Source organism: Onychostruthus taczanowskii, unplaced genomic scaffold (assembly GCF_017590055.1).
Source record: "Onychostruthus taczanowskii isolate IOZ18803 unplaced genomic scaffold, ASM1759005v1 scaffold43, whole genome shotgun sequence".
Taxonomy (NCBI): Eukaryota; Metazoa; Chordata; class Aves; order Passeriformes; family Passeridae; genus Onychostruthus; species Onychostruthus taczanowskii.
In genome coordinates this window covers 154,645-179,030 of record NW_024501792.1, presented here as the reverse complement: position 1 = coordinate 179,030, position 24,386 = coordinate 154,645, and the positions used below count along the sequence as shown (strand labels likewise).

The 24,386-nt window shown below is 51.4% G+C and overlaps 3 protein-coding genes across 6 annotated transcripts; 2 read left to right on the top strand and 1 right to left on the bottom strand.

Annotated features, from left to right (window-relative positions):
- Positions 1–644: 644 nt before the first annotated feature.
- Positions 645–14,262, top strand: HYOU1 (hypoxia up-regulated 1). The gene is made up of 25 exons (XM_041413692.1): positions 645–706; positions 837–983; positions 1,156–1,249; positions 2,027–2,105; positions 2,648–2,802; positions 2,897–2,973; positions 3,859–4,040; positions 4,604–4,719; positions 5,482–5,665; positions 6,077–6,211; positions 7,075–7,157; positions 7,256–7,388; positions 7,670–7,857; positions 8,067–8,205; positions 8,308–8,368; positions 8,678–8,760; positions 8,910–9,098; positions 9,253–9,449; positions 9,619–9,706; positions 10,216–10,338; positions 10,666–10,799; positions 11,095–11,179; positions 11,631–11,883; positions 12,700–12,783; positions 13,262–14,262. Exons 2-25 carry the CDS (start codon positions 920–922, stop codon positions 13,318–13,320), a joined length of 2,985 nt encoding a protein of 994 aa, XP_041269626.1. The 5' UTR covers positions 645–706; positions 837–919; the 3' UTR covers positions 13,321–14,262.
- Positions 14,263–14,416: 154 nt separating this feature from the next.
- Positions 14,417–21,263, top strand: SLC37A4 (solute carrier family 37 member 4). 3 transcript variants are annotated; one of them, XM_041413830.1, is made up of 9 exons: positions 14,422–14,713; positions 14,802–15,034; positions 16,342–16,585; positions 17,822–17,980; positions 18,311–18,396; positions 18,969–19,082; positions 19,331–19,396; positions 20,459–20,597; positions 20,883–21,263. In XM_041413830.1, exons 1-9 carry the CDS (start codon positions 14,566–14,568, stop codon positions 21,047–21,049), a joined length of 1,356 nt encoding a protein of 451 aa, XP_041269764.1. In that variant the 5' UTR covers positions 14,422–14,565; the 3' UTR covers positions 21,050–21,263. The 3 variants fall into 3 exon arrangements, 2 of the variants coding, with proteins under 2 accessions (XP_041269765.1, XP_041269764.1); XR_005953352.1 differs by lacking the exon at positions 20,883–21,263 and having other exon boundaries at positions 14,418–14,713; positions 19,331–19,518; positions 20,459–20,578; XM_041413831.1 differs by lacking the exons at positions 19,331–19,396; positions 20,459–20,597; positions 20,883–21,263 and adding an exon at positions 19,178–19,303 and having other exon boundaries at positions 14,417–14,713.
- A 546-nt stretch (positions 21,264–21,809) lies between these two features.
- Positions 21,810–24,380, bottom strand: TRAPPC4 (trafficking protein particle complex subunit 4). Of its 2 annotated transcripts, XM_041413833.1 has the most exons (5): positions 24,190–24,380; positions 23,895–24,069; positions 23,724–23,827; positions 23,507–23,633; positions 21,810–23,082 (listed from the first exon to the last, which is right to left on the bottom strand). In XM_041413833.1, the coding sequence occupies exons 1-5, from the start codon at positions 24,362–24,364 to the stop codon at positions 23,004–23,006; spliced, it is 660 nt and encodes a 219-aa protein (XP_041269767.1). In that variant the 5' UTR covers positions 24,365–24,380; the 3' UTR covers positions 21,810–23,003. The 2 variants fall into 2 exon arrangements, with proteins under 2 accessions (XP_041269767.1, XP_041269766.1); XM_041413832.1 differs by having other exon boundaries at positions 23,507–23,827.
- Between the last annotated feature and the right edge of the window lie 6 nt (positions 24,381–24,386).

Here is a 24,386-nt window from a genome sequence, read left to right as displayed (position 1 = left end):
GGGGACACCGGCGGGCAGCGACCGGAACGGCGGCACGGGAGGGGCGGAGCCCGGAAGAGGGCGGGGTCTGGGGATGCACCGCGCCCAGCCCGAGCCGAACCGGAGCTGAACCGGAGCCGTGCCCAGCCCGAACCGTGCCCAGCCCGAGCCGAACCGGAGCCGTGCCCGGCCCTAGCCGAACCGGAGCCGTGCCCAGCCCGAGGCGTGCCCAACCCGAGCCGAACCGGAGCCGTGCCCAGCCCGAGCCGAACCGGAGCCGAACCGGAGCCGTGCCCGGCCCGAGCCGAACCGGAGCCGTGCCCAGCCCGAGCCGAACCGGAGCCGAACCGGAGCCGAACCGGAGCCGTGCCCAGCCCGAACCGTGCCCAGCCCCTGCCGAGCCGAGCGGGGGCGGGACCGGGGCGCACGCGGGGGCGTGGTCTACACGGGGGGCGTGGTTTGGCGGCGGCCTGGCCGCGAGGCGCCTCTCGGCCGCCAGGGGACGCACACGGTGCAGGCGGGTGGCACGGGCCTCGGTTGCCGCGAGGCGCATGCGCACGCGCGATGCCGGCGCGCGCGCCGCTCGGGCGGCCCCCCGCGGCCTCGTCTCCCCCCCCGGGGCGAGTGCAGCCGGACCGAGCCGAGCCCAACCGAGTCCTGCCGAGCCCAGCCGAGTCCTGCCGAGCCCAGCCGAGACGGGGCGAGTGCAGCCGGGCCGAGCCGAGTCCTGCCGAGCCCAGCCGGGACGGGGCGAGTGCAGCCGGGCCGAGCCGAGTCCTGCCGAGCCCAGCCGGGACGGGGCGAGTGCAGCCGGACCGAGCCGAGCCCAACCGAGTCCTGCCGAGCCCAGCCGAGTCCTGCCGAGCCCAGCCGAGACGGGGCGAGTGCAGCCGGGCCGAGCCGAGTCCAGCCGAGCCCAGCGGAGCGGTGCCCACAGAGCATGGCGCGGTTGCCCGGCTGGGCGCTGCCCTGGCTGCTCCTCTTCTCCTTGGTGCCCGCCGCAGGTACGTGCGGGACGGTGCGGGGAGGCGGCGGCTCCCTGCCTGGGCCGCGACGCCGGCGGGGCGGCGGGAGGAGCGGCCGGTGCTTGGGGGCCTCCCCAGCGCCCTGTCCGGGCCCGTGCGGGTCTCGGCCGCCCACGCCAGCAGCAGGCTCTCACCGAGGGTTTGTCTGCAGAGCCGGTGGCGGTGATGTCGGTGGACGTGGGCAGCGAGTCGATGAAGATCGCCATCGTGAAGCCTGGAGTGCCCATGGAGATCGTCCTGAACAAGTGAGCGGCCGCGGGAGGGTCCGGGGCTGCGGCCTGGCCTGCGGCCCCCACCAGCGGGCGGACAGCGAGGCCGCTGGGGCTCGGCCGTCCTGCTGCTCCGGTGCCCGAGGAAGGCTCCATCCTCCCACGCAGGCTTGTGCCTCAGTCTTGCCCCGGGTGGGCATCCTCCAGGGCAGCTTAGCTCACCTTTAAGGTGTTCGAGTGCGCTCTGGGTACCTGTCCAGCCTGTGCCAAAAGCCCACGTGGTTAAGGACACGTCGTGGTGCCAGCCCAAAAGGGCACCCAGTCCCCTGGTCCGTAGTTCCCCTAAGGGAGCCCAGAGCCAGGTTTGTTTTGCTGCAGCTGTTCAAAGCTTGCATTTATAACACTGGTAAATCTCTTGTATTCAGCTGCTGCTGCAGCCCCTCCTCAAGCCACTGAGTGAAGAATCTGCAGGTGAGAGCGGACATGATTAGGAATGTCCTCAGTTTCTGGGAGTCTGCAGACAAGGAGATTTCTCACCCACCTCCCTGAAATTTAGCAGTCCTAGATAGAATAAGGGAGCTGTCTTACCTTGCTTATGGGTGGAGAAAAGCAAAAAATAGTCTCCTCAAAGCACTGAAGGGGTGGGAGGGAGGGAGGGAGGGTTGTCTGGTAGCCCCTCAGCTGAGCAGAGGCTGGCCCCCCTCTCCAAGCACCTTCCCTTAGTCCTTCTGGAATGAGAACAAGATCAGTCTTCAGTGGAGGCTGGAATGTTCACCTGTTTCCACTGGTTTATTCCTCCCTCTCTGTTCGCAGGGAGTCACGAAGGAAAACGCCCGTGGCCGTTTCCTTGAAGGAGAACGAGCGTCTCTTTGGTGACGGCGCGCTGGGGATGGTAAGTGTTGTGATACGGCACGAAATGATGACACAGACACTGCTGCTCTCGAGGGGAACAAAAAGGAAGAAGAAGAGGAGAACTTTATTTTCTGACTCTAACATTTATAGTTTTCCAAAGGTGACAGTGGATTGGAGGGTGACAGTGCCACCTCTCCAATGCCACTGGACAGACCAAGGGTCCATCAATTGTCTCCACCTCCATGAAAGAATGCAAAACATAGGTTATTTACAGAACTGTGTGTGAGAAAGTTTGTTGAAAGAATGTAAACATCAGAAGGCTTAACAAAGTCTTACAAAATCAAAGCAACAGGTAAGAATTCCTGTTGGCAGAACACGTGCATCCCGCCTTGTGACAAACGTCCGAGCCGGTGTTTTGTTGTTGTCCTGCTCATCTCCTTGATGCGCTGCTGCCTCTGTGTAGTGGCTGTGTGCTCCTGCTCCCCTAGCAGGAGTTGTTCCCCACACAGTCTGGGAGGGATTGCTTTGGCAGCAGCGCAGCTGAAGGAATGCAAGCGGGTGATGTGGTTTTTTTCCCCGCAGTCCATACGGACGCCCAAGGCGGCATTCCGGTACTTCCAGGACCTGCTGGGTAAGCGGATCGATAACCCCCACGTGGCCCTGTACCAGTCCCGCTTCCCGGAGCACGAGCTGCTGAAGGATGAGATGAGGCAGACTGTTATCTTCAAGTTGTCCCCGTGAGTGGGTGCTCTTAGGGTCTTTGTGGGATGGACGCCAGCTACCAGGCTTCTGCACTCTCTGTTGATGCCATCATTTTCTTTCCCGTTGCAGAACGATATGGTATTCTCCCGAGGAGATGCTGGGGATGGTCCTGAACTATTCACGTGGTCTGGCTGAGGAGTTTGCAGGTTGGAAGGATTTGGCTTTTTCTTGTCTACATGTGTGTGTGTTCGTACACTATAGGATTTGAGTAGAGACCAAAAGTGTTCAGAAACCCAAGGTTTTTGGAAACAGGATATTGGTTCTTTCTACCTGTAGGCTGTAAGCAAGACTTAGAAGCTATCCAGTTATCTTTTGTTTCTAATATGATGCACGTTTGGGATCTTGGGGGCAGACACTCAGTTTATCACCTGGCTTGCAATGAAGGAGCCTTACAGGCAGCGTGTGGAGAAGAGTGAAGTGTTTTCTTTATCAAGTGTGTGATCAGAGTGGAGGCACATAGGATGTGGCTGCAGGGGAGGGTAGAAATGGCTCTGTGAAGGCTGTGCTGTACCTGTTCTGGATGGAAACTTGCTGTTTGAGCTGAACTAAAAGAGTGAAAATGGCCTTTTGCTGTGAGACTTGCTAACAGAGGAGGCTGTCATGCATGCTTCATGCTGTGTTGCTAATGAAATACCACAGTAATGAAAAACAGATAAATTACTAGAAGGCTTTGTCATGTGGTCAGTGACACTACAGCCAGTCCAAAGACTGGAGAGTGACTGATTCAGTGGCGGTGTGAGGCTCCATGAAAATAGTATTTTTTGGAATGGAAGGTACCCAGAGCATTTGAGAGTATCCTGACACATGAAAGAGTGGTCAGTAGACTTGTTCCTTAGTGTGAATATGCCAGGTCTGCTTGGTTTCAGCAGGATACAGAGATTTGTCCCTAGGGATCCTGGCTACTGCTGCAGGGTTGCATTCATTCTGTGTGAGTCTTCACCTTGTGTCCTGTGGGTTTGCTGCTGTCACTCCTTCTCAACAAGTCCTGGCATGTGGCTACACTGATGCAGAGTTCCCTGCAACTGTTTCAGAGCAGCCCATCAAAGATGCAGTGATCACAGTTCCTGCCTACTTCAACCAGGCAGAGAGGAGAGCAGTTCTGCACGCCGCCCGCATGGCTGACCTCAAGGTGCTGCAGCTGATCAACGACAACACGGCTGTAGCATTGAACTACGGGGTTTTCAGGAGGAAAGACATCAATGCCACGGCACAGGTAGGTGCATTTGAGAGATGCAGAGTCCTGCCAAGTTGCCTGCGTGCAGGGGAGAAAGTGCTGCAGAAGAAATCCAAAGGACTTGAAGTAGAGTCTGCTGGTCAAGCAGTCCCCTCTGTTTTCATGTGTTTGTCCACAAGACAAAGAGATTAAATGCTGTGTGCATGTATGGTGAAGCCTGAATGCTGCTGGGTGAGGGCATGTCCTGGGAGTTCCCATTTTGTAAACCTGTTCCTTGCCCATCAGCTGGGGAAAATAACAGCAGTGATTATCTGAAGTATTGGAACACCGACTCAGAAGAACTTGATTTACCTGAGGCTGAAGAAAGAACAAAACTTTGTGTTTTGAACTGTGAAAAAGATGAGAAGTTTTCTTGTCTCCTTCTGTCAGACATGACTCTGAACATCACCCGTGTTTGGTCAAAATACGAGTCCTGCCCTTAGGGTATAAAGTCAGTCCAGGGAGTAGGTAGCTGGGGCCTGTATCACACTGAAAGGTTCTTTACTTATTCGTGGGGGGATGCCCAGGTGTTTCTGCTTCACTGTCCCAACTTTTCTTTTCAGAATATCATGTTTTACGACATGGGAGCAGGAAGCACTGTTTGTACTATTGTTACTTATCAGACAGTGAAAACTAAGGACTCAGGAACCCAACCTCAGCTGCAGATCCAAGGCATTGGGTAAGAATTCCACACGAGTTGCACAAATCCCACAGGTCTCAGGAAAGAAAACATTTGTTTCACAATCTTCATCATGTAGAATTTTGCAGTGAGGCTTCAGTACAGTAATTTGGATGGCTGAGGGGGAAACATTTGGAGCAAGAAGGCTCAAGTTGGGAATAATTTTGATATTGCTGTCTTGTGCAGAAGGTAGCTGAGAACTTCCAGGAGCCTAGGAGGAAACCAGTGTACTTAGTTTGCTTTAAGCTTTCCTTTGATAGCCTCAAGCCATGTAAACCTAGTCCATTGCATGTAATCTTTTAAGTGTATCAGTTGGAAAAAGAGGAATACTCTTCTAGAGAGGCATGAAAATGCTGTGGACTTAATGCATTGCCAAATAAGGAGGAGGGTGCTGTGCATACCCAGCCCAGCAATTTTAACTCCAAAACATTTATATTGCTGCTTTCAAGAAGTTACCTGGGGCCTGATACAGTTGTCCATTGGCTTCTCCACTGTTTGACACGCTTGGCAATAAAGCATCTACCTAAAATATAATGAAATTTCCTGTTGAAATGCTGTTGTGGTGGTGAATGTCTTATTTCTGTCTTTCTTTCATTATAATGTTGTTTTGGGGACAACCTTTGTTCTTTCACAGTCATTACAGCTGATAATACTGCGGCTATTTTTGACCACTTGCTGCTCTGCACATTTGTGAAATAATACATGAAATTTGTATTTCAGTTTGGTTTCGGTTATTCCGCCTCTGTTCCTTCTTTTGCTCAGGTTTGACCGTACTCTCGGAGGTTTAGAGATGGAGCTTCGTCTCCGGGACTACTTGGCCAAGCTCTTTAATGAGCAGCACCCTTCCAAAGACGTCCGGAAGAACCCTCGGGCCATGGCCAAGCTGCTGAAGGAGGCCAACCGCCTGAAAACCGTGCTGAGCGCCAACGCCGACCACGTGGCACAGGTCTGACCTTCTGCTGGGGGCTGCTGCGTGCCTGGGGCTGAGAGTGGGGTGGCCTGAGGACTGGTGTAAGGGAACACTGTCCCCCTGCAGCGCAGCCCTGCTGAGGAGCGTCGCTCCCGGTGGCCCCCTCAGCTTGTGCCCGCTTGGTAGCACCGGTGATTGAGTGGATTGAAGAAGAGTTGTTCGTGTCAAGTATGTTAAATAAACTTTCACTGAGAGAAGCTGTCTGTTACACCCATGTTCCATCCTCTCATCACCTTAGCAATGGTAGGGTTCAGATGAGTGTGGTCAGGTCTGTTGTGTGTTACAAAAGTCAGAACTTTTTGCACGCTGGATAAGGATTTTGCTTAGAAAATGCTCCACAATTAATTTAATTCTGATTGTTTTTGGTTTTTTTTTTTTTCTGGACAGATTGAGGGACTACTGGATGACATAGACTTCAAAGCCAAGGTGTCAAGACAAGAATTTGAGGATTTGTGCTCTGACTTGTTCAAGCGTGTCCCAGGACCCGTGCAGCAGGCTCTGAGTAGCGCAGAGATGAACATGGTGTGTTTAAGAAAATGCATTACCAAACCTGAAGCTAGTGTGTGTGGAGCTGCTGCCACATCATGATTGAGGCATCTGTGGTTGTGTTACCAGGGCTGTTAGGAGATAGATGCCTGCTATTGTGACAGTGATGTTGGTGCTACAGAGAGTTTGCCTGCTGCAGTGTCAAGCAGGAGTGTGTCACACTTGCCCTGCACTATTCCCCAGAAATTAGGACTTGGAGGAGGGGCTTCTTTGTCTTAAAACACTTTACTCCTGTGCTGTGAGTTTGAAATAATGGTGTTTCCTCTTTTTGTCTTGGATACTGGTTCTGGTCTCACTCCTGAAGTTTTAACTGAGTCTGGATACAGAATTATGGATGTTTGGGCTTCTCCTTTGCACACTCCCTAAAGGGAGCCCTGTTGTGGGCTGCAGTTGGACCAAACCTGAGGCAGTCCTTTGGAGGGAGTCACTGCAGGTTAAATGCTCACTTTGCAGGATGCCACAACTCTTGAGCAGCTTTGGGCTCTGATGTTCAATGCAAGACACTGAGTTACTCTTAAAGGCTGGATTTCTGTCTGTTCAGATCCAGCCGGCTCTTGGTGTCCCTGTCTCCTGTGGCATTGAACTCGTTTGTGTAATTTTGAATCAAGCCCCATGTCACATTGTCACTGTTGGGCAGACCTGTCCCCAGGCTGTTGGCATGGCTGATGTCTGTCTGAGAGCTTTGGGTGTTGGCCTGCACGGGAACAGCAGGGTGTAGTGTGGGTGTTCTTAGAGCACCATGGCAGCACGTGGTGACCGGGGAAGGAGAGTAAGGAAGCCCTGGACTTAGCTTTCCAAAATTGCTTTCTTAAGACAAGGTGACTGTTTCCAATCCCTAGGATGGAATTGACCAGGTGATTCTAGTTGGCGGTGCCACACGGGTCCCCAAAGTGCAGGAGGTTTTGCTGAAAGCTGTGGGCAAGTGAGTATGTGAGGCCCCCTTCTAGTCTGTCTCCCATTGACAAGCTGCTGTTCATGCAGAGGCTGCAAACTTCATGTCTGTTGCTTTTTGCTTTGTAGAGAAGAGCTGGGCAAGAATATCAATGCTGATGAGGCTGCTGCTATGGGTGCAGTCTACCAGGCAGCTGCTCTAAGCAAAGCCTTTAAGGTGAAGCCCTTCATTGTTCGGGATGCTGCTGTGTTTCCTATCCAGGTAACCTTTGGTTTTCCTTCTCTTGTGCGAGGTATGGGGCTGTGATGGGAGAAGCTATCCAGGTTGGAACCTCTGGAGATCTTTCTGCCAATCTAATAAAGCAGAGGGAAGTCTTCTTTATAACAGAAGTGCAGTATCCAAGGGGCCAGGCATATGCAAATATCAGTTGAGGAATATTTGCTTGCCCCCCACCTTTTGCGTGTGGCGGAGCAGCTGAACACTGCTGATGTTAGATGCCGTAGTTTGCAATTGCTGGATCTTATTTTCTGTTTGTGGTGCAGGTGGAGTTTACTCGTGAAGTTGAGGAGGATGATAAGTCCAGGAGTTTAAAGCACAACAAGAGGATTTTGTTCCAGCGCATGGCGCCCTATCCCCAGCGCAAAGTAATCACTTTCAACCGCTACACAGATGACTTTGAGTTCTATGTCAACTATGGAGACCTGACATTCCTGAACCAGGATGACCTGCGGTGAGTTGAGCCCAGCAGCTCTGTGGCAGTGCATATTGCCAGTGTGTCTGACTGGCACAGCTGTTCTCTGAGCTGCATGTCCTTCAGTCCTGCCAGCTCCTGCTTTTTGCAGTTGCCCATCTCCACCAGCATGAGCAAGAGCAGGGATTGGCTGGTCTGCACCACTATTATCCTGACTTGTCTCTCTGCTTTTGTCTCTGTGCCATCAGAGTTTTTGGTTCCCTCAATCTCACTACTGTGAGGCTAAAGGGAGTTGGGGACAGTTTCAAGAAGCACTCAGACTATGAATCCAAAGGCATCAAAGCACACTTCAACATGGATGAGAGTGGTGTACTGAGTCTTGACCGGGTAAGCACCACCCATTGGGATGGTTGCCAGCTGATGTATTTTTCAGTTCTGTCCCTCTCTCTGGTCCCTGCTTAAAACTAATTCTGAGCTTCTGTTTCCAAGGTGGAGTCGGTGTTTGAGACCTTGGTGGAAGACAAGGTGGAGGAGGAGTCAACACTGACAAGTAAATGTGGAGCTTTGATATGCATACTGACAGTTTTGTTACCTGTAGTGGCTGAGATAACTACAAGCGTTGTGTTTCTGTGGGTTTGGGGTGTGGAAGTTCCACAGTCTGACTGTATGTGTGGCTCTGTGCACACAAGGACACTGAGGGAGGCTGGAGGAGTGTGACTCTGCAGTGTGTGAAGCTCACCTACGCTACCAAGAGAGCCCCTGGGGATCCTTGCAGTTGTGAGGGGAAGGACTGAGAGCTGAATATTACTTTTTTCCTCTGGATATGTAACGTTCTGAATTTTTTGTATCCCATCAACAGAACTTGGAAACACTATCTCAAGCCTGTTTGGGGGTGGTGGCTCTACATTGGAGACCGGAGAGAACCTGACAGACTCAGTTCAGGTGAGACCCAGGGTGACTGCTACTGGAAGGAAGCCCTTTTGTCTTGCTGTGGGAGTTATGTGGAATTACCTGTTCTGTGAAACATTGCATGGAATTTCCACATTTAAAACACAGCTTTGCTTTTCCCTTTACTTGCTTGTGATGACCAGGAAGAGGAAGAGAGCCTAGCAGAAACAGGTAAAGAAGAGCAGGGGGAGAAACAAGACCAGAAAAGCCATACTGTAAATGCTGATGAAGAGCATGGACAAGAGAAACAGCAGTCTTCAGGTCAAGCAGAGACTGCCTCTCCAAAAGCAGAGTCAGAGAGAAAGGAAGAAGGCGAGAAATCAGAGCCTCAGGTGAGCATCAGATTGAAGGAATGGGAGTGGTTTTGGTACCCAAGAAATGACATTTCTAGTGGAATTCTCCCTTTTTTGAAGTGCCCTGCCTTTGAAAAAAGTTGCAGAATCTGAAAATCTGTTCCCTTGCTTGAGAACATACTTTGTGTTACAGGGTCCCAAAGAAAATAGAGAAACTACAAAAGAGGAAGAACTGTCCAAAAGTTCCAGTGACAGCACAGCTACCAAAACAGAGGAAGAGAAAATCAAAGCACCCAAGAAGCAGAAGCTTGTCCATGAGATCACCATGGAGCTGGATGTAAATGATGTGCCTGACCTGCAAGAAGATGAGCTGAAGAGCTCCATGAAAAAGTAGGTTTGAAATGGCTCTGCTAAGTTAGAACTCAAGAAAAAGGAAGGGAATTGCTTTGGGATGGTGATGGCTCACACAGAGCACTGCTGACCTCCGAAGGTGTGTGTGATGTGCTGCTCAGCCAAGGGCACTTGCTACCTTTTGATTTTTGTTCTCTTTGCATGTTAGACTTCAAGACTTGACAATCAGAGATCTAGAGAAACAGGAAAGAGAAAAATCAGCCAACAGCTTGGAGTCATTCATCTTTGAGACCCAGGTAAGAGAAGGGATATAATGAAATGAGAATTCCAGGAGAGCAGTAGAAGTGTTTTGCACAGCTTTTGGCTGATCTGAGTGCAGCGGAGTTGTTTGAACTGGAGGAAGCTGTTTTGAAGAGCCCAGGTTTTGTCTTTCAGTCACTTTTTCTAATGCTATTAGGCTTCCCAGGCCCATGTTTCCTCAATACAAAATGAAGCTTCTCTTCAGCATGTTTAACACATTGAGCAATTGCCCCCAGAGTGTAAAGAAGCTCCAGCTTCTCAGGAACTGTTGTGCAGAAGAGGCAACTAGTGTGAAGTGTGAGTGAAATAATGATTGTTGCAGCATTGCCATCCTGGGATGTGGGTGTGTCTGTACCTGGTGTGTCACCTGTGCTCCTGGCAGTGCTAGCAGCAGAGCTCACATTTGGGAGGGTGCAGGCAGCAGCCCAGCCCAGTTTCAAGTCCGTGCTCTTGTTTTATGGTTCCAGGCTCAGTGGTGTTTGACCAGTGCTTGCTGTTTTTTTAGGACAAGCTTTACCAAGAGGAGTATCAGTTTGTCTCAACAGAGGAGCAGAGAGAAGAAATTTCCAAAAAGCTTAGTGAGGCTTCCAGTTGGATGGAGGAGGAGGGCTATGCAGCTGCAACAAAGGTATTGCTGTGTGCAGTGAGGATACCAGTCAGCTGTCACTGGCATGGAAGTGGCCACAGAGGCTGACAGAGCCTTTGTAATCTGGTTCTTGGGAGTTTCTTGCTTCCTCAGAGCATTGTGCACAGAACAAAATAAGTTGTCCCAGCCACTGATATTTCTACAAGAGCTTCATCAGGAACCTGACTGAAAGCTTTGTCATGTGGCTCTTTTCACTGCACTGAAATGGTGTATTTGACAGAGTGAAAAACAAATGCAGTTATAACTTCTGAAGTTACCAGTGTTAGTGATCAAACTAACTGTCTCCTTTCTCCTCTCCTCCATTTTCAGGAGCTGAAAGACAAGCTTTCAGAGCTGAAAAAGCTTTGTAGGAACCTTTTCTTCCGTGTTGAGGAACGGAGAAAGTGGCCAGAACGCCTGGCTGCTCTGGAAAGTCTGCTCAATCACTCCACCATCTTTCTCAGGTAAGGGCAGGCTTTTGGAAAGGAATGTCATGCAACTGGTCATGTAGGAGCTGCCAGCAGAATGAGACCAGAGTGAATGTGAAAGTCAGTGGCAGTTCCTGAGAAAAGCTGAGCAGAGCCTTGCTCCCCCATGTCCTGTTCTGCAGGACCTGTGAACAGCCCCTTGTCCAAAATGGGGGGCAGGAAGGGCCCAGCATGGTTGTTGTGATGTTTTTGTATTACTGGAGCTTTAACCACTGAGTTTCCAGAGTGCAGTCTGCTTGGCTTAACAAAAATAAGCTTTCTTATCTACAAGGGGAGCCCGAATGATTCCAGAGTCTGACCAGATATTCACAGAAGTGGAACTGAGTACACTGGAAAAAGCCATCAATGAAACAACGGTACTGAAGGAGGGAGTGATGCTGGAGGAGGGTGGGGTGGTGTTGGGGCTATGACCTCTACCTTCACTCAAGGTCATGGAGTAGAATGTGCACGTTTTGTTTTCGTGCCACCAGCAAACCTTTTGTGTGTTTCAGTGTTTCCTAATGCCCAGCCTGACCCCATTGTGTCTGGGGGGGCTGGTGGTTCCTGTGTTGCATGGGGAATCATCTCCAGGGTGGGGGTGGAGCCCAGTGATCTGACTGCACTCGGTTTTTAAAGGCAGGCACTGGGTTTTGTTTCTGTTTTTCCTGGGTCTGGGTAACTGAGAGGTTGGTGGAAATGTAGCACAGAGGAGAGCTGTCCTGAGTAAAGCAGGACAGCCAGGGGCAGTGACTTTGAGATACTGTGATATACAGCAGTTCCTGGAACCCAGAAGCATTCCAAAAGCACCTCTTCCCTCGCGTCCCACAGATCTGGAAAAATGAGACGCTGGCTGAACAGAACAAGCTTACTCCTACTGAGAAACCTGTGCTGCTCTCTAAAGATATAGAGTTCAAGATAGCAGCCCTGGACAGGGAAGTGCAGTATCTCCTGAATAAAGCCAAGTTTGCAAAACCCAAACCCAAAAGGGAGAAGAATGCCACAAAAACTGATTCAGGCAAGAATGCTACAGCAGCCCCTGAGACTGAGAATACTATCCCTCCCACGGAGGGGAAACAAGAAGGTAAGCAGCAGGCTTGGAGCATGTATGTAACTCCCTATTATATAATTACCACATGTAATACATGGTGTTTCTCTTGATTGAAGGGAGGACAGTAGTTAACTGTGAGATTAGGGGAGTTTGCTCTTAATTTTCAAAGACAGCTGGGAAAAATCTATATATTGTGGTGTCCTTCACCCCCCCACCATTTGTTTGGGTTTTTTTGTGAAGAAACAGAAACTATTTATAAATTTTCCAGGATAGTCAGTACCTGTCTTGCTGGCTTGTTGACTTCTAGGAAAGATAAGCCATTGACTGCACTTGAGTTTAGCGAGCTGAATACTCAAAGTCCTGTCCTAGATCAGTGAGTAGAATGAATTGTTGATATGAGAGGTTTGTGGCCTAGATGGTCCCCAGGAAAAAAAAAAAAAATCTCTTGGAGCACTGGGACTTAGTTTTTTGAACTTTCTAAGATCCTCAGGTCTCAAGTGCCCCGGTCCTTTTAAATCTGGGTGCTGTTTGTCAGCATTCCTGCTGGTTCCTCTGGCCTGAGCAAGGATCTTGCTCCTAGTCACAGCTCCAAAGGTCATCTGCCTGTGCAACCAGTCAGTCTCCAGGGCTTCTGGGGACAAAAAGCTTGGCACTCAGGGGAATAGGGAGCAGTTTTGTGGTGCTTCTCTTGAGTGTTGTAGAGTGAGCTGCTGTGAGAGTGAGCTATTTCTGTCCTGCTGAGGCACCACAGCTGGCTGGTTTAACCTCACCTTTACTCACCTCATCTCTTTGCACCTTGTTTCCTGTGTGTTCTCCCTTGACTTTTGTTTCTTTCTGCTTTGAACATAGACAAACCAGAGGATATTGATCCAGCCAAGGAACCTCCTACAGCTGAGAAAGCAGCAATAGATGATAAGCCTGGATCAGACTCGGGTGGGTAAATGTTTTGCTAACAATCTGCTGCAAGTGCAAGGTGTCTGGGGGCTCCTTTGCAGATTTTTAGCTGTAAGAGGTAATATGATGGTAGAACTCCTGACTGCTCATCCATTGTTAATTCTGCAAACAGGAAGACAAGTCTTGGTTCTTTGCTGTTCCTGTATTTTTGTTGTTCAGAGTGGAATTCTTTATGCACCAGTGCTGCTTTGTGCCCTGTCCCTGCAGTTTGCAGCCAGTCCCATGAGACTGGCTCTGCTTAGAGCTGCTGTGCTGCTCCTGCTGCCAGGGCAGCACTGTGAACAGGGCCAGGGGTTCATGGCTTCAGCTCCATGGAGCTGAGTATCAACCCCCAAAACCTCTGTACCATGGGACTGCTTTTCTGTGGCAAATTTTGCAAATGTCAGACACTCTCAGTACTGCTTTGCATGCTGTGAAAATGACTGCAGTGTGAAACTGAGTTTGCTTCATTACACAGGGTCCAAAAAAGAGAAGGCAGAAGCTGGAGGAGAAAGCAGGAAAAACGATGAATTGTAACACCCTGAAATTCTACAAGTGTCAGCATCTATTTATTTCATAGTTACTTTCTTGTTTTTCTTATGGACCTGGTTAGTCATGATGTAAATGGAACACAATGACAACACAATGGGATAGAGATGTAAATTTATTTTTTTTTGTTCTTTCTGCGGATTTTGCCTCTACTAACTTAGTGAATTGGTTTTTTGTTTTTCTTTTATTATGTGGGGCAGACTGCCCACCAAGAATTGTCTTTGTTTCAGTACAGAGGTCACCAAAGTGACTTTCCTATGGGGAGAAAGCAGTACAGAAACATCTTAAGGTGTAGGAAGTAACCTGGAACATAAACTCTGTGCCCCACCTCTTGTGAAGATGATTGCAGAAGGATGTAGACCTGAAATGCTGTTGTCTTTGCATATGAGACCCTGACTTAGAGCAAATGTGTGATTTCAGCTGGTGGGAGGTGTATTAGTACTTGGATTCCTGGGAAGGTGGAACAAAATTGGGAAGGCAGATGATCTGTGCTTTGAGATATGGCGGTGTCTGTTTTCAATAGGCTGTTTGTTAAAACTGTCTGTGCTCTCTAGCAGAGTCTAAGAACCGTGAAGTGAGACTTGACAAAAAGATTCTGTCATAGCTTTCAAAGTTCAGAAAAGGCAACACTGAATGCAGAGGAGAGGGAAAGATGGGCTGTGTTGGCACATCCTGCAGTCAGTCACAAGGACAGCGATACGGATCAAACAACCAAACCTGGAAAGTCCAATGGCAACTGCCTTCCTCGGTATTTTGTGCACTTGGACCGACTTAATCGTGTGACCTTCCCTGTCCCTGGCCGTGACCTGCTGCCTCCCCAGACCGTCCCTGCTGCTGCCACACACACGAGTGGGGTCCGACGGCTGCGAATGTGCATCTGACATTGTTCTCCATTTGGCCTCTTCGGCCAGAAATAAAAGCGACCCTTCCTGACGGGCTGTGCGGAGCGGTGCCGTGTGTGCCGGGAGCGGGGCCGGGAGCGGTGCCGTGTGTGCCGGGAGCGGGGCCGGGAGCTCCGGGAGCGGGGCCGGGAGCGGGGCCGGGTGCTCCGGGAGCGGGGCCGGGAGCGGGGCCGGCTGCTCCGGGAGCGGGGCCGGCCGCGGGCGGGCCGGGGCGGGACTTCCCCGGGGCGGGGCCGGGGCCGTGTCCGCCCGTCCCTCCGCCCGTCTGTCTGTCCCTGTCCGTCCGTCCGAGCGTGCGGTGCGCCCGGAGCGGTGCGGCCCCGCGGGAGCGATGGCGGCCGGCGGGTACGGGCGGTACCGGGCCGCGATCTTCGCGGCCATGTTCGTGGGCTACACGCTCTATTACTTCAACCGCAAAACCTTCTCGTTCGTCATGCCCGCCGTGATGGCCGAGGTGCCGCTGGGGAAGGACGAGCTGGGTGAGTGTGGGGGCCGGGCCCCGGGGCCCCGCCGGGCCGGAGGGGCCGTGCCGCGGGCTGAGGCGCCCCTGGGCTCTGCCCGCCGCAGGTCTCATCACCAGCAGCCAGTCTGCGGCCTACGCCATCAGCAAGTTCATCAGCGGCGTCCTGTCGGACCAGATGAGCGCCCGCTGGCTCTTCTCCTCCGGCCTCCTCATGGTGGGCCTGGTCAACGTGGTCTTCTCCTGGAGCTCCACCGTCACGGCCTTCGCCGGGCTCTGGTTCCTCAACGGGCTGGCCCAGGGGCTGGGCTGGCCGCCCTGCGGGAAGATCCTGCGCAAGGTGGGTGCTGACAAGGGCAGGGAACCCGCCGCTGCTCTCTTGACCTGTCCTGGCAACAGCGCTGGCCACACCATGCTTGCCCAGAACCCAGAGGGACTGGCAGCTTTTCTCACTCCTTCCAGCAAAGGAGGTCTAGAGCACTGTCTGCATTCTGCTGCCTGTGGAACAACTTTCTGTGCACGGGGATCTACTTATTCTAGCAAAGATTCACCCTGTAGCCCTTGCCCCTGCGTGCCTTGAGTGTAGCTCAGTTTGGTAACGTCTCCTGGTACCAGGGTTCTGCCCCGTTGAGGCAGACTTTGTGGGAATTAAGTATTTTAGGCGTGGACACACAGGACTGCTTGTCTCTGCTGGTGCAAGTCAGGTTTGCTGTGGGTCAGGGGGCAGTGAGCACAGTTCCATCTGCACGCTTGGGCAACTTGGGAATTCCAAATCACAGGTGGTTCAAGTAGAAAACTGGATAACATGGAGGAATGATGTGAGATGAGTCTCTGAGCTGTAAGTACTTGGGGTTTGTGACAATCTGAAAGGACCAGATTGATTTCTCCCAAGGACAGAAGGAAAGGAGTTTGGTTAGCTTTATGCTGATCCCTCACGGAAGATGTAAAATCCAGGAATGAATGTACTGCATGTACTTGTGGGGCAGGGTGGGGAAGAGATAAAAAATTTTGTTGCCCTTCTGTGAGGCACCTGGCCTCCCCTAAATGATGAGGAGAGGGCTGTGCAGGACAGTTGAGTGCACAGAAAAGAAGGGCCCACATAACAGATATATCAGCCATGGTGTTTTCTGAAGATAGTCATGAATGTAGAACTCAGACATTTTCCTGCTGACAAGAGCCACCCAAGTGGTTCTGGCTCTGCGTGCTGGTTGCAATGCAGAGCCCATCATGTCTGACACTTAATGCAACAGCGAGTGCTAAGGTTACCCTGTGACTCTCTGCCTGTCCATCCAAGTTCCTGAGCCAGCAGACCTCTCCAGGAGGACGCTGTTCCTAGCAAGTGAGTACACAAAACCATGTGCTCTTAAACTTGCCTCTCCTGCCCCACGTCTCAGTTTCATGGTCTGTAAATGGAAATAACTTTGAGCTGGCTCACAGCGTGAACACCTGTCAGGCTCTTACAGCTGACACTTGAGTAAGGTTTGGAGTTCCCTGCATGACTAAAGTAGCGAGGTGTGGGTGTTCCCTCCACCTGCTTTTGGAGTTCTGTGTCTGAATTGCCCCAGCCCCACATCATGGGCTTCAAGGGAGGGTTTTCATGTGTGCTGTCACTCTCTTACACCTCATGCTGTTTTTCTTGTTGCACAGTGGTTTGAGCCTTCCCAGTTTGGGACTTGGTGGGCAATCCTGTCTACAAGCATGAACTTGGCTGGAGGCTTAGGCCCCATTGTCGCTGCTCTTGTGTCTATGAACTACGACTGGCGCAAGACTTTGTCCTTCTCTGGCTTCACCTGCATGGTTGTCTCTTTTGTTTGCCTTGTCCTGATTAAAAACGAGCCGGCAGATGTTGGGCTGCCCAACATTGAGCAAGGAGCCAAGAAAGGGAAGAAAGGTGAGCCTGTGACTTGGATGCAAGCAGGCAGCTGCAGCAGAAGATGCAGTGCCTTCTGTCTGTGTTCTGGTACAGATGTGTCACTCTCAGCATACCCACACCCCCATCCTACCCAGTTTCTGAAGTCACATTTTGGCAGGTGTGTGGTAATGGGTTGGTTTTGGCTGCTTTATTCTGGTAACTGAAAGTGGAAATTGTATAAACCAAGGCCCACTGTGATCTTGTGGGAAGGGGCTAGTGTAGGGATTCCTGAGACTGTGGCAGAGCAGGGAAAAGCCTGCTGTTAGCCTCTGTTAGTCTTGCTCCTTAGCCTGCCAGCAGACACCTGTGTGTTGCTGAGGTGCTCAGGGCTGGCTCTCCCCATATATACTTCATGTCTTCCTGCTACTAGCATCCCTGTTTTCTTGGAGCCTTGTGTGCTCAGATTGTGAATGCAGTTTTGGTGGGGTGGTGGAGAGAGAAAAGCTACAGCAGCAAGGAATGCTTCCTTAAGCCTGACCTCTGCTCCTCCGCCCTGCAGCGGACAGGCAGTTCCCCCCTCACCCCACCTTGGGCTCTCTTGACCCCAGCTCACGGTGGACTCTGCTCAGTGTCTCTGCCCTAACCTAGGACATCTAGTTAGTAAATGTTTGTTCAGACCACTGAGTGTGGCACTCCTCTGAAAGCAGAGCATGTAGGTGAGAATTGCAACACAGGTTTTCAGTAGGATTTTAAAGGCTAGTGGAAACTCAGCCTGTGTTCCATGCTGTCCCATACTGCCTGTGCTGCCAGACTGGACCTCTTTGCATAAGAAAAGAATATTGTTTCCCCAGAGCATTCTCTGGGGAGAGCAAGTTTGTTGGAAGACTGATGCAAAATTCATGTTAGCATCTTTGTTTGGGTCTGTGCAGTGCCTTTCAGAGGCACAGCTAAAAAACACTCCCAAAGAATCTAGAGGTAATTTTTCTAACAACCTTTGTGAGGGGTTTACTGGCAACTGTAATACAGAAAATTACTGGGAGTAGTGTTTTGATTATTCTTTTCAAATCTTTAATGAATGTGGGATAAAATGACAGAAGAGATTCTGAAATCACCAGAACAAGGGGGAGGCAGAGCCATTCACTACCATTCAGCAGCTGTGAATACCTCCCTGTGTGGGGATGTTCTCATGCCTTGGTCCTGCCTGCAGAGCTGCCTGCTGGGCTGCTGGTCGCTGTGGTTTGGGCTGTGGTGACACTCCTCCCGACCTTCCTACAGGTGCCTCCAGCGACAACAGCACCTTGACAGAGCTGCTGCTCTCCCCATACCTCTGGGTGCTCTCAACAGGCTACCTGGTCGTTTTTGGAGTGAAAACGTGCTGTACTGACTGGGGACAGCTCTTCCTGATCCAAGAGAGGGGACAGTCCGTGCTTGTAGGTGAGATGCAAAACTGCATTATTAATCTCTGGGGCTGCAATCTGGGAGGTGTTGCCGAGGGTTTGCCTGGGTAGAGACCCTTCCACATGAGGGCCTTGTCTGCCCACCTCCTGGCTGTGTGCCTGGGTGCACACAGCTTCTGAAATAACTCAGGGATGGAGTTACTGCGTGCACCAAGCCACCCTAGTGCCAGGACATTCCTGGGACTGGCAGACAGGCATTCCTGAACAAGGATGAGCCAGATGGTTGTGTCCAGCAGAGCTGCTCAAGTGCTCTGGAGCCCACAGCAGCTTTTCTGATGGGCTGTTCTTTGTTTTGCCTGTGTTCTAGGCAGTTCCTACATGAGTGCCTTGGAGATTGGGGGCCTGGTGGGAAGCATTGCTGCTGGATACCTTTCTGACAGAGCAGTAGCAAAAGTAAGTCAGGTGCACCCTCGGGCATGCTGGGCAGGGAGCACCGTGGCACTCTGAGCTGCTTCACCAAGGCACTCAGGCAGGGTGCTGTCCCTGTGAGCACAGCAGAGAAACCAGCCCACGCTCAGGTCTGCCACGTGCATGGGCACAGCTGCCAAACACTCCAGAAGGTGCTGGGCAGTAGGAGTGCTGATGTTAGGGGTTGCAGTATGCCTGTCAGATTTGAGGTGTTTATTCTTTTAATTTGTTTGCTTTACTGTGGTCTCCAGATTTTCTTGTTGAAAGACTGTTTGCTGATAGTTGTCTTCTGGCTGGAAAAAAGCCCCACATTAAAATCCAGTGGTAGGCTCTGGAGCCAGACTCAGGGTGGAAGTGGTTGATAACTGAAGTTGTTCATCACTGAGAGCTTTTGTTTAGCACAGTCTGACTGTGTGCAGCCCTTAAGCCACGCTGACAAGGTGTGCCACGGATGTGCCGCTGATGTGCCATCGTGTTTCTTGCTGTGGGTGGTGCTGGTCACTGCAGGTGGAAGCCCCTGCAGTTTCTGAGTGTCTGCTGTCCTTCCCTGCCCGCAGGCCGGGCTGTCGAGCCACGGGAACCCCCGGCACGCGCTGCTGCTCTCCATGATGGCCGCGATGTGCGTGTCCATGTTCCTGTTCCGGGTCACAGTCACAGCTGACTCTCCCAAGGTAACTCACGTGCAGCAGCTGCCCATCCCTGGGGGAGCCCTGGAAGGGGGAGTTTGATGACAGAAAGCGTGATTGTTTTCTTCACCATTCCCCAGGGTTTCTTTTCTGTTGCACTCTGCAGAAGCGCTGGCTTAGCCTGGCTTGGGGTGCTCTTGCTGTCCTGTTGCTGCGGGCAGCCTGCCTTCCCTTATGATTGCTAAATAAATAAAACTTCTATTCTCCTTTCATTTTTTTTTCTTCTTCTTCAGGAAAACCACTTCTGGACTGTAGCCTTGCAACCTCTAGCTGATCTTACAGGCCTAAAAGAACATGAGGTTTCCGCTTGCATTTTTTCTCCCTCTGCCTTTTTCTTCTTTCCCTGGTCTGCCTTACTCCTATCGTGAGAGGTTGGTTAGCACCTCAGAACTTAGAACCAGGGCATTGAGAAGAGATTACTGTAAGTTTGGTAAAAGAAACATTTTCTTACAATAATTTGAGTACACTAACTGACTTTAAAAAGTCTAACTATGTAACTTTTAAGAAAGTTCTGAGGACCTCTGTTCATCAGGTAAAATATAGCCAGCTAAGAGGTCTTGTGGGTGAGATCTGAAAGAATGATTCTGCCCTGGCAGATGCATTCTTATTTAGTTTCTGGCAAGTGTTTTCCTAACTCCTTTCTGTTTCACATCTGGAAAATAAGATGGCACTTACTTCCTCCTGGGCTTTTTGAAATGGTGTTTGCAATTCTAAAAGCATGCTGTAATGTGGAGGTGTTGCTTATCCTTTGTTGTGCAAACAAGAGACTGATAATTTGAGGCCAGATAGGTTTCTTAGAGCGTAAGCTAACACTGAAGTTCAGACTGTTGGAGTTTTTTGTGGTGTTTTTTTTTTTGTTTGTTTCTCGGTTTAGTAACATCGAGGTCATCAGAAGGAGGTGTCTCACAAATAAACATGCTCTGATCAGTCCCATGCATCTAAACTGAGAAAAGCTTTCAGTTGTTAGCTCCGGGCTTGTTTATGAAAGCAGCCTGGTTCACAGTTCTTTCCTGTGGTTTCATGGGCTCATTGCCCTCTTCTGTTCCATGTTGTGTGGTGATCTTGCAGGTCAGCACAGGATGTGTTACATGGTGTGGGGGGCAGAACGGTGGCAGGGAGGAGAGCTTGCATGGGGCCACTAAGGTGGAGTGCTGGAGATGCAGCTGGGCTTAATGCAAGGGACTTAATGTGGGGACTCCACAGGCTTGAGCTCTTGTGGCGGCAGGCTGGGGAGCTGGTGTCAGCCTGAAAATGTCAGAACTCCCTGGTACTGTGTGTAGAATCTGAGAATTACCAGCAGTTGCTAACTGACAGTGGTGATGTGCACAGATCCTGTTTCTGATTTTAACTTACTTCGACAGCTGTGGATTCTGACTCTGGGAGCTGTGTTTGGGTTCTCCTCGTATGGGCCGATTGCCCTGTTTGGGGTCATAGCCAATGAAAGCGCCCCTGCCAACCTGTGTGGCACCTCCCACGCCATTGTGGCCCTCATGGCCAATGGTAAGTAATACCCATTTCCCCAAAAAACAAACAAAACCCATGCATATTCTTGATGAAGCATGGTCTGGCCCCAGGTGCCAAGCTACTGGTCATGGGAAGGCACCTAAGGAGAGAGATAATGGAGCTGGAAGCCTCAGGGATGCATTCCTGCTGTGCCCAACAGGTGTTTTTGGGCTTTAAGTTCAAACCAGGCCTGAGGAATTGTTATATATGCAAAAGCAGCTGTTGATAGAGAACATGGGAGCACACAAGTGTTGTTAGCTTTGTGTTTGTTTTTCGTTGCAGTTGGGGGTTTCCTGGCTGGACTGCCTTTCAGTACAATTGCCAAGCACTACAGCTGGGCCACAGCCTTCTGGGTGGCTGAAGTCACCTGTATTGTTAGCACAGTGGCTTTCTTCTTGCTACGAAACATCCGCACCAAGATGGGCCGGATTGCCAAGAAGGCTGACTGAGGACAAGCTGCTTGGTGGAAAGGATCTTCCCACGCTGACGTGAATGATGCTCGTTTTTGTTTAACTGGCCTAGGAGTGAGTTTACCTATTGCTGCAACCTAGATAAAAATGTCTCAACTTCTCATCCAGCGTCAGGTGCCAGAGGGCACAAGGTTCCTGCTACTGATCACTTTTTCCCTCAAGATGTGATAATTCACTTAGTTTACATTTGCAATGATTTCACTGTACCTCTTCCTCACAGCACTGTTAGTGAAGCAAGCAGGCTCTGCAGCCCAAGCTTCCCCACTACAAGTGGTCTGAAATGCCTGGCTTCAGGTACACTTACCTCTAGTTTTGTCATTACTGTTTGTCTCAGCCATTAGCTGAGACATTAATCAGTTCAGCTTGGCTGCTCAGGGGCCCTGAACCGAGCCTTCCTCCTGTCCGTCCCATCCAGCTGCCGTAAGCACAGCTGTCCCAGGCCACCTCAGCACGAGCTCTGTGTGTGCTCAGCCACGTGACAGCAGCAGATCGGGGAATGGTCACTGCAGGGCAGCCTTGGACAGCAGCAGGGCTGCAGCTGTGACTGCAGGGCAGCCTTGGACAGCAGCAGGGCTGCAGCTCTGACAGCAGCAGGGCTGCAGCTGTGACAGCAGCAGGGCTGCAGCTGTGACTGCAGGGCTGTAGCTGTGACTGCGGGGCAGCCTTGGACAGCAGCAGGGCTGCAGCTGTGACAGCAGCAGGCTGCAGCTGTGACAGCAGCAGGCTGTAGCTCTATGTGGGGTTAGTTTCCAGGAGTGAGGCAGGAACAAGGACGAGCTGCAGCAGGGCTCTCTGCAGCATTTAGGAACAGGCAGGTTTCCAGGGAACTCACGGCGTTCAGAGAGGCTCCTGGGAGGTGAACTGATCCCCCCAGCGTGATGTCTGTGTGCAGTGTTAATGATTTGCAAGGCAGGCAGCTGCTGCCAAGGCAGCTCGTAGCCAGCGCTCTGCAAATCAGCCAGAACTATCCCAGCAGCAGGAACTGCAACAGCAGCCACCACCAACCCACGTTTTGTGCAGCTGGGTTTCTTGAAAACCCACATTTCTAGCATTGGCTTGTATTCTTTCAGTACAGGGTGTGAAGACTGGGATAGCTTTGGTCAAGAGCTGTGTCTCTCATGGCTGCAGGCAGGGGCTCAGGCTGCCTCTGAGTCAGCCTCAGCAGTCAGGCACAGCACCCTGCAGTAAATACACTCAGGTATTTAACCAGGAATTTGTTGAATACTCTTATTTTTCCCCAAAAGGATTTACTGTCTTAGGATCCTGAAAAAGGCAAGTTCACTTTGTAAAGAACCTGCACGCAGGTACTTTGCTGAGTACCTTGGTTGCAAGAGTAGTTAGCTAGCCTTAATTAAGTAAATGAAAGTGAATTACATTTTGTACTTAATTACATGATCTTCTATATCTGAAATAAAAATGGAGCAGTGTCACAAGGGCCCTGGTTTTCTTATGGAGAGTGGTACAAGCAAAACCAGCCAAATCCACATATCCTCTTGAGGTGCCAATGTCCCCACCAACAGAAAGCAAAGAGCCATTTGTCTCATCAGTAAACACTTATTACTTCTACACAGAAACCCTCTGCAAGACTGTAAGTTCGAGCTATACAGGAAAAATACATATGTACATTTATGACAGGAAAGAAAAGCACTGACTGTGGTAAAGCCACAGTCCTGCACCTTCTCCTTCACCCAAGTGCAGCAGAGCTGCAACAGCAAAATAAGGCCCTGTGGCCCAATGTAAACGGTGCCAAGGAATCTCTTTAAGGTAAGTTTTACAACAAAGGGGATAAACTGGTATTCTGGGACATACTGAAGCATGTTTTGGGGATGTGCAGTCTCTGCTGTGGAGAGGGGAGCTTTGTGAGAGGCCAGCCAGGGAAGAGAGAGGCCCCACTCTTCAGACAAATGAATCTCTTCAACAGGCAAGGCTTTCTCTATGATCCAGGTCCAAAGGGTCCAGCTTTCTCTGCCACCTCCAGAGCAAGCTTCAAGTTCTGATCAAACAACTCGCACCTGAAATAGTCAGAAAAGCAAAAGGGATGACTTCTACATATGGAAGTGAGTTAGCAAAGCTAACAAAGGATCTCCACATCCTTTGGCTCTGCATCCTTCAAGGAGAGATTCAGGAAGTTATGACACAGCAACATGACTGCTTGTCAAGGTCTGACTTGGTGCTTAGTTAAGATTAAAGCTTCTTGTATAGGCCTGAATATATGGCAGGACAGCAGGGTTTGTGCCAAGGAGGAGCACCTCTCATTTCCCTGGCAGAACCAGCACTGGAAAGAGCTCAGAGCTGTGTCCTCTCTGCAGCAGTGTGCTATAGCTTTCTTCCCCTTGCCTCAGCCACTTTTGCTAGTTAAGGACTGCATTTGCTACTGTATAGGCAGAAAGCAATGAGGGGTTGCAGCCAGGTTACTGAAAGTGGGCTTTTCCTTACCTTATTGGCATCTCCAGGGAGTAGAAAGGGTTCTTCAGAGCGAAGTCTGAGTAAATCTCATAGATTTTGCGGAGAAGAGCGTCTATCCCCGTCTGCCTCGGGTCAGCAAGAACCATGAATTTGATCCCTGGAGCCAAAATGCCAGGAGCATAAGGAAGGGCAAGCACCGACAGCCCTGAGGAAGCAGAGGGTGCCGGTGCCCAGGGCCCCACGGTACCTGTCAGTGTCTGGAAGCAGTGCAGCTTGAAGGTGTCGGTCTCCAGCATCTCGATCCCGGAGCTCCCAACTTCAGGTGACAGCTGCGACCCGATGGCGAACAGCCTGCGGGGACAGGCCCTCAGCGCCCCCGGCCCGCGCCACCCCGGCCCGCCCTGACACCGCGACTCACGAGTGGAACATGGAGGCCAGCATCAGCTTCTCGTTGGAGGAGAGCCGGTGGCGGCCAAAGCGGATGGACACCGGGTAGTTGGCGGGGTTACCGAGGAACTCCAGCACGTCCTTCCCGTCCGCCGTGAAGCGACCGTTCACCTCGGCGCCGTTGATGGCGAGCACGGCGTGCCCCACTGCGGGGACAGCGCCAGTCAGCCACGCAGCCAGTCCGTCCATCAGTCAGTCAGTCTGTCGGTCAGTCCGTCCGTCCGTCAATACGCCCGGCCTCGCCCGGCCCTTCCCACCCGCCTCACCGCGGATGCCGTCCCGCTGCCCGAAGGCCACCACGACGCGCTCATCGTGCGGGCGCAGGACGAGATCGAGCGGAAAGCTGAACGTCTTCTCGGTGTCGGAGCGGGGCGCGTAGTGGTCCAGCTGGTAGATGAGGCCGCCGGCCTTGTTCACCACGTAGACGCTGAAGATCGCCATGGCGCGGCGCCGCCCCGGCCCG

Coding starts and splice junctions, on each gene's coding strand:
- HYOU1 (XM_041413692.1), top strand. CDS start 920: ATGGCGCGGTTGCCCGGCTGGGCGCTGCCCTGGCTGCTCCTCTTCTCC. Junction 2,803..2,896: donor GTTATCTTCAAGTTGTCCCC/GTGAGTGGGTGC, acceptor TTCCCGTTGCAG/AACGATATGGTATTCTCCCG. Junction 9,450..9,618: donor CTGAAGAGCTCCATGAAAAA/GTAGGTTTGAAA, acceptor TTTGCATGTTAG/ACTTCAAGACTTGACAATCA.
- TRAPPC4 (XM_041413832.1), bottom strand. CDS start 24,364: ATGGCGATCTTCAGCGTCTACGTGGTGAACAAGGCCGGCGGCCTCATC. Junction 24,070..24,189: donor GCAGCGGGACGGCATCCGCG/GTGAGGCGGGTG, acceptor CTGTCCCCGCAG/TGGGGCACGCCGTGCTCGCC. Junction 23,828..23,894: donor CTGGCCTCCATGTTCCACTC/GTGAGTCGCGGT, acceptor CTGTCCCCGCAG/GCTGTTCGCCATCGGGTCGC.
- SLC37A4 (XM_041413830.1), top strand. CDS start 14,566: ATGGCGGCCGGCGGGTACGGGCGGTACCGGGCCGCGATCTTCGCGGCC. Junction 15,035..16,341: donor GCGGGAAGATCCTGCGCAAG/GTGGGTGCTGAC, acceptor CTTGTTGCACAG/TGGTTTGAGCCTTCCCAGTT. Junction 18,397..18,968: donor CTGACAGAGCAGTAGCAAAA/GTAAGTCAGGTG, acceptor CCCTGCCCGCAG/GCCGGGCTGTCGAGCCACGG.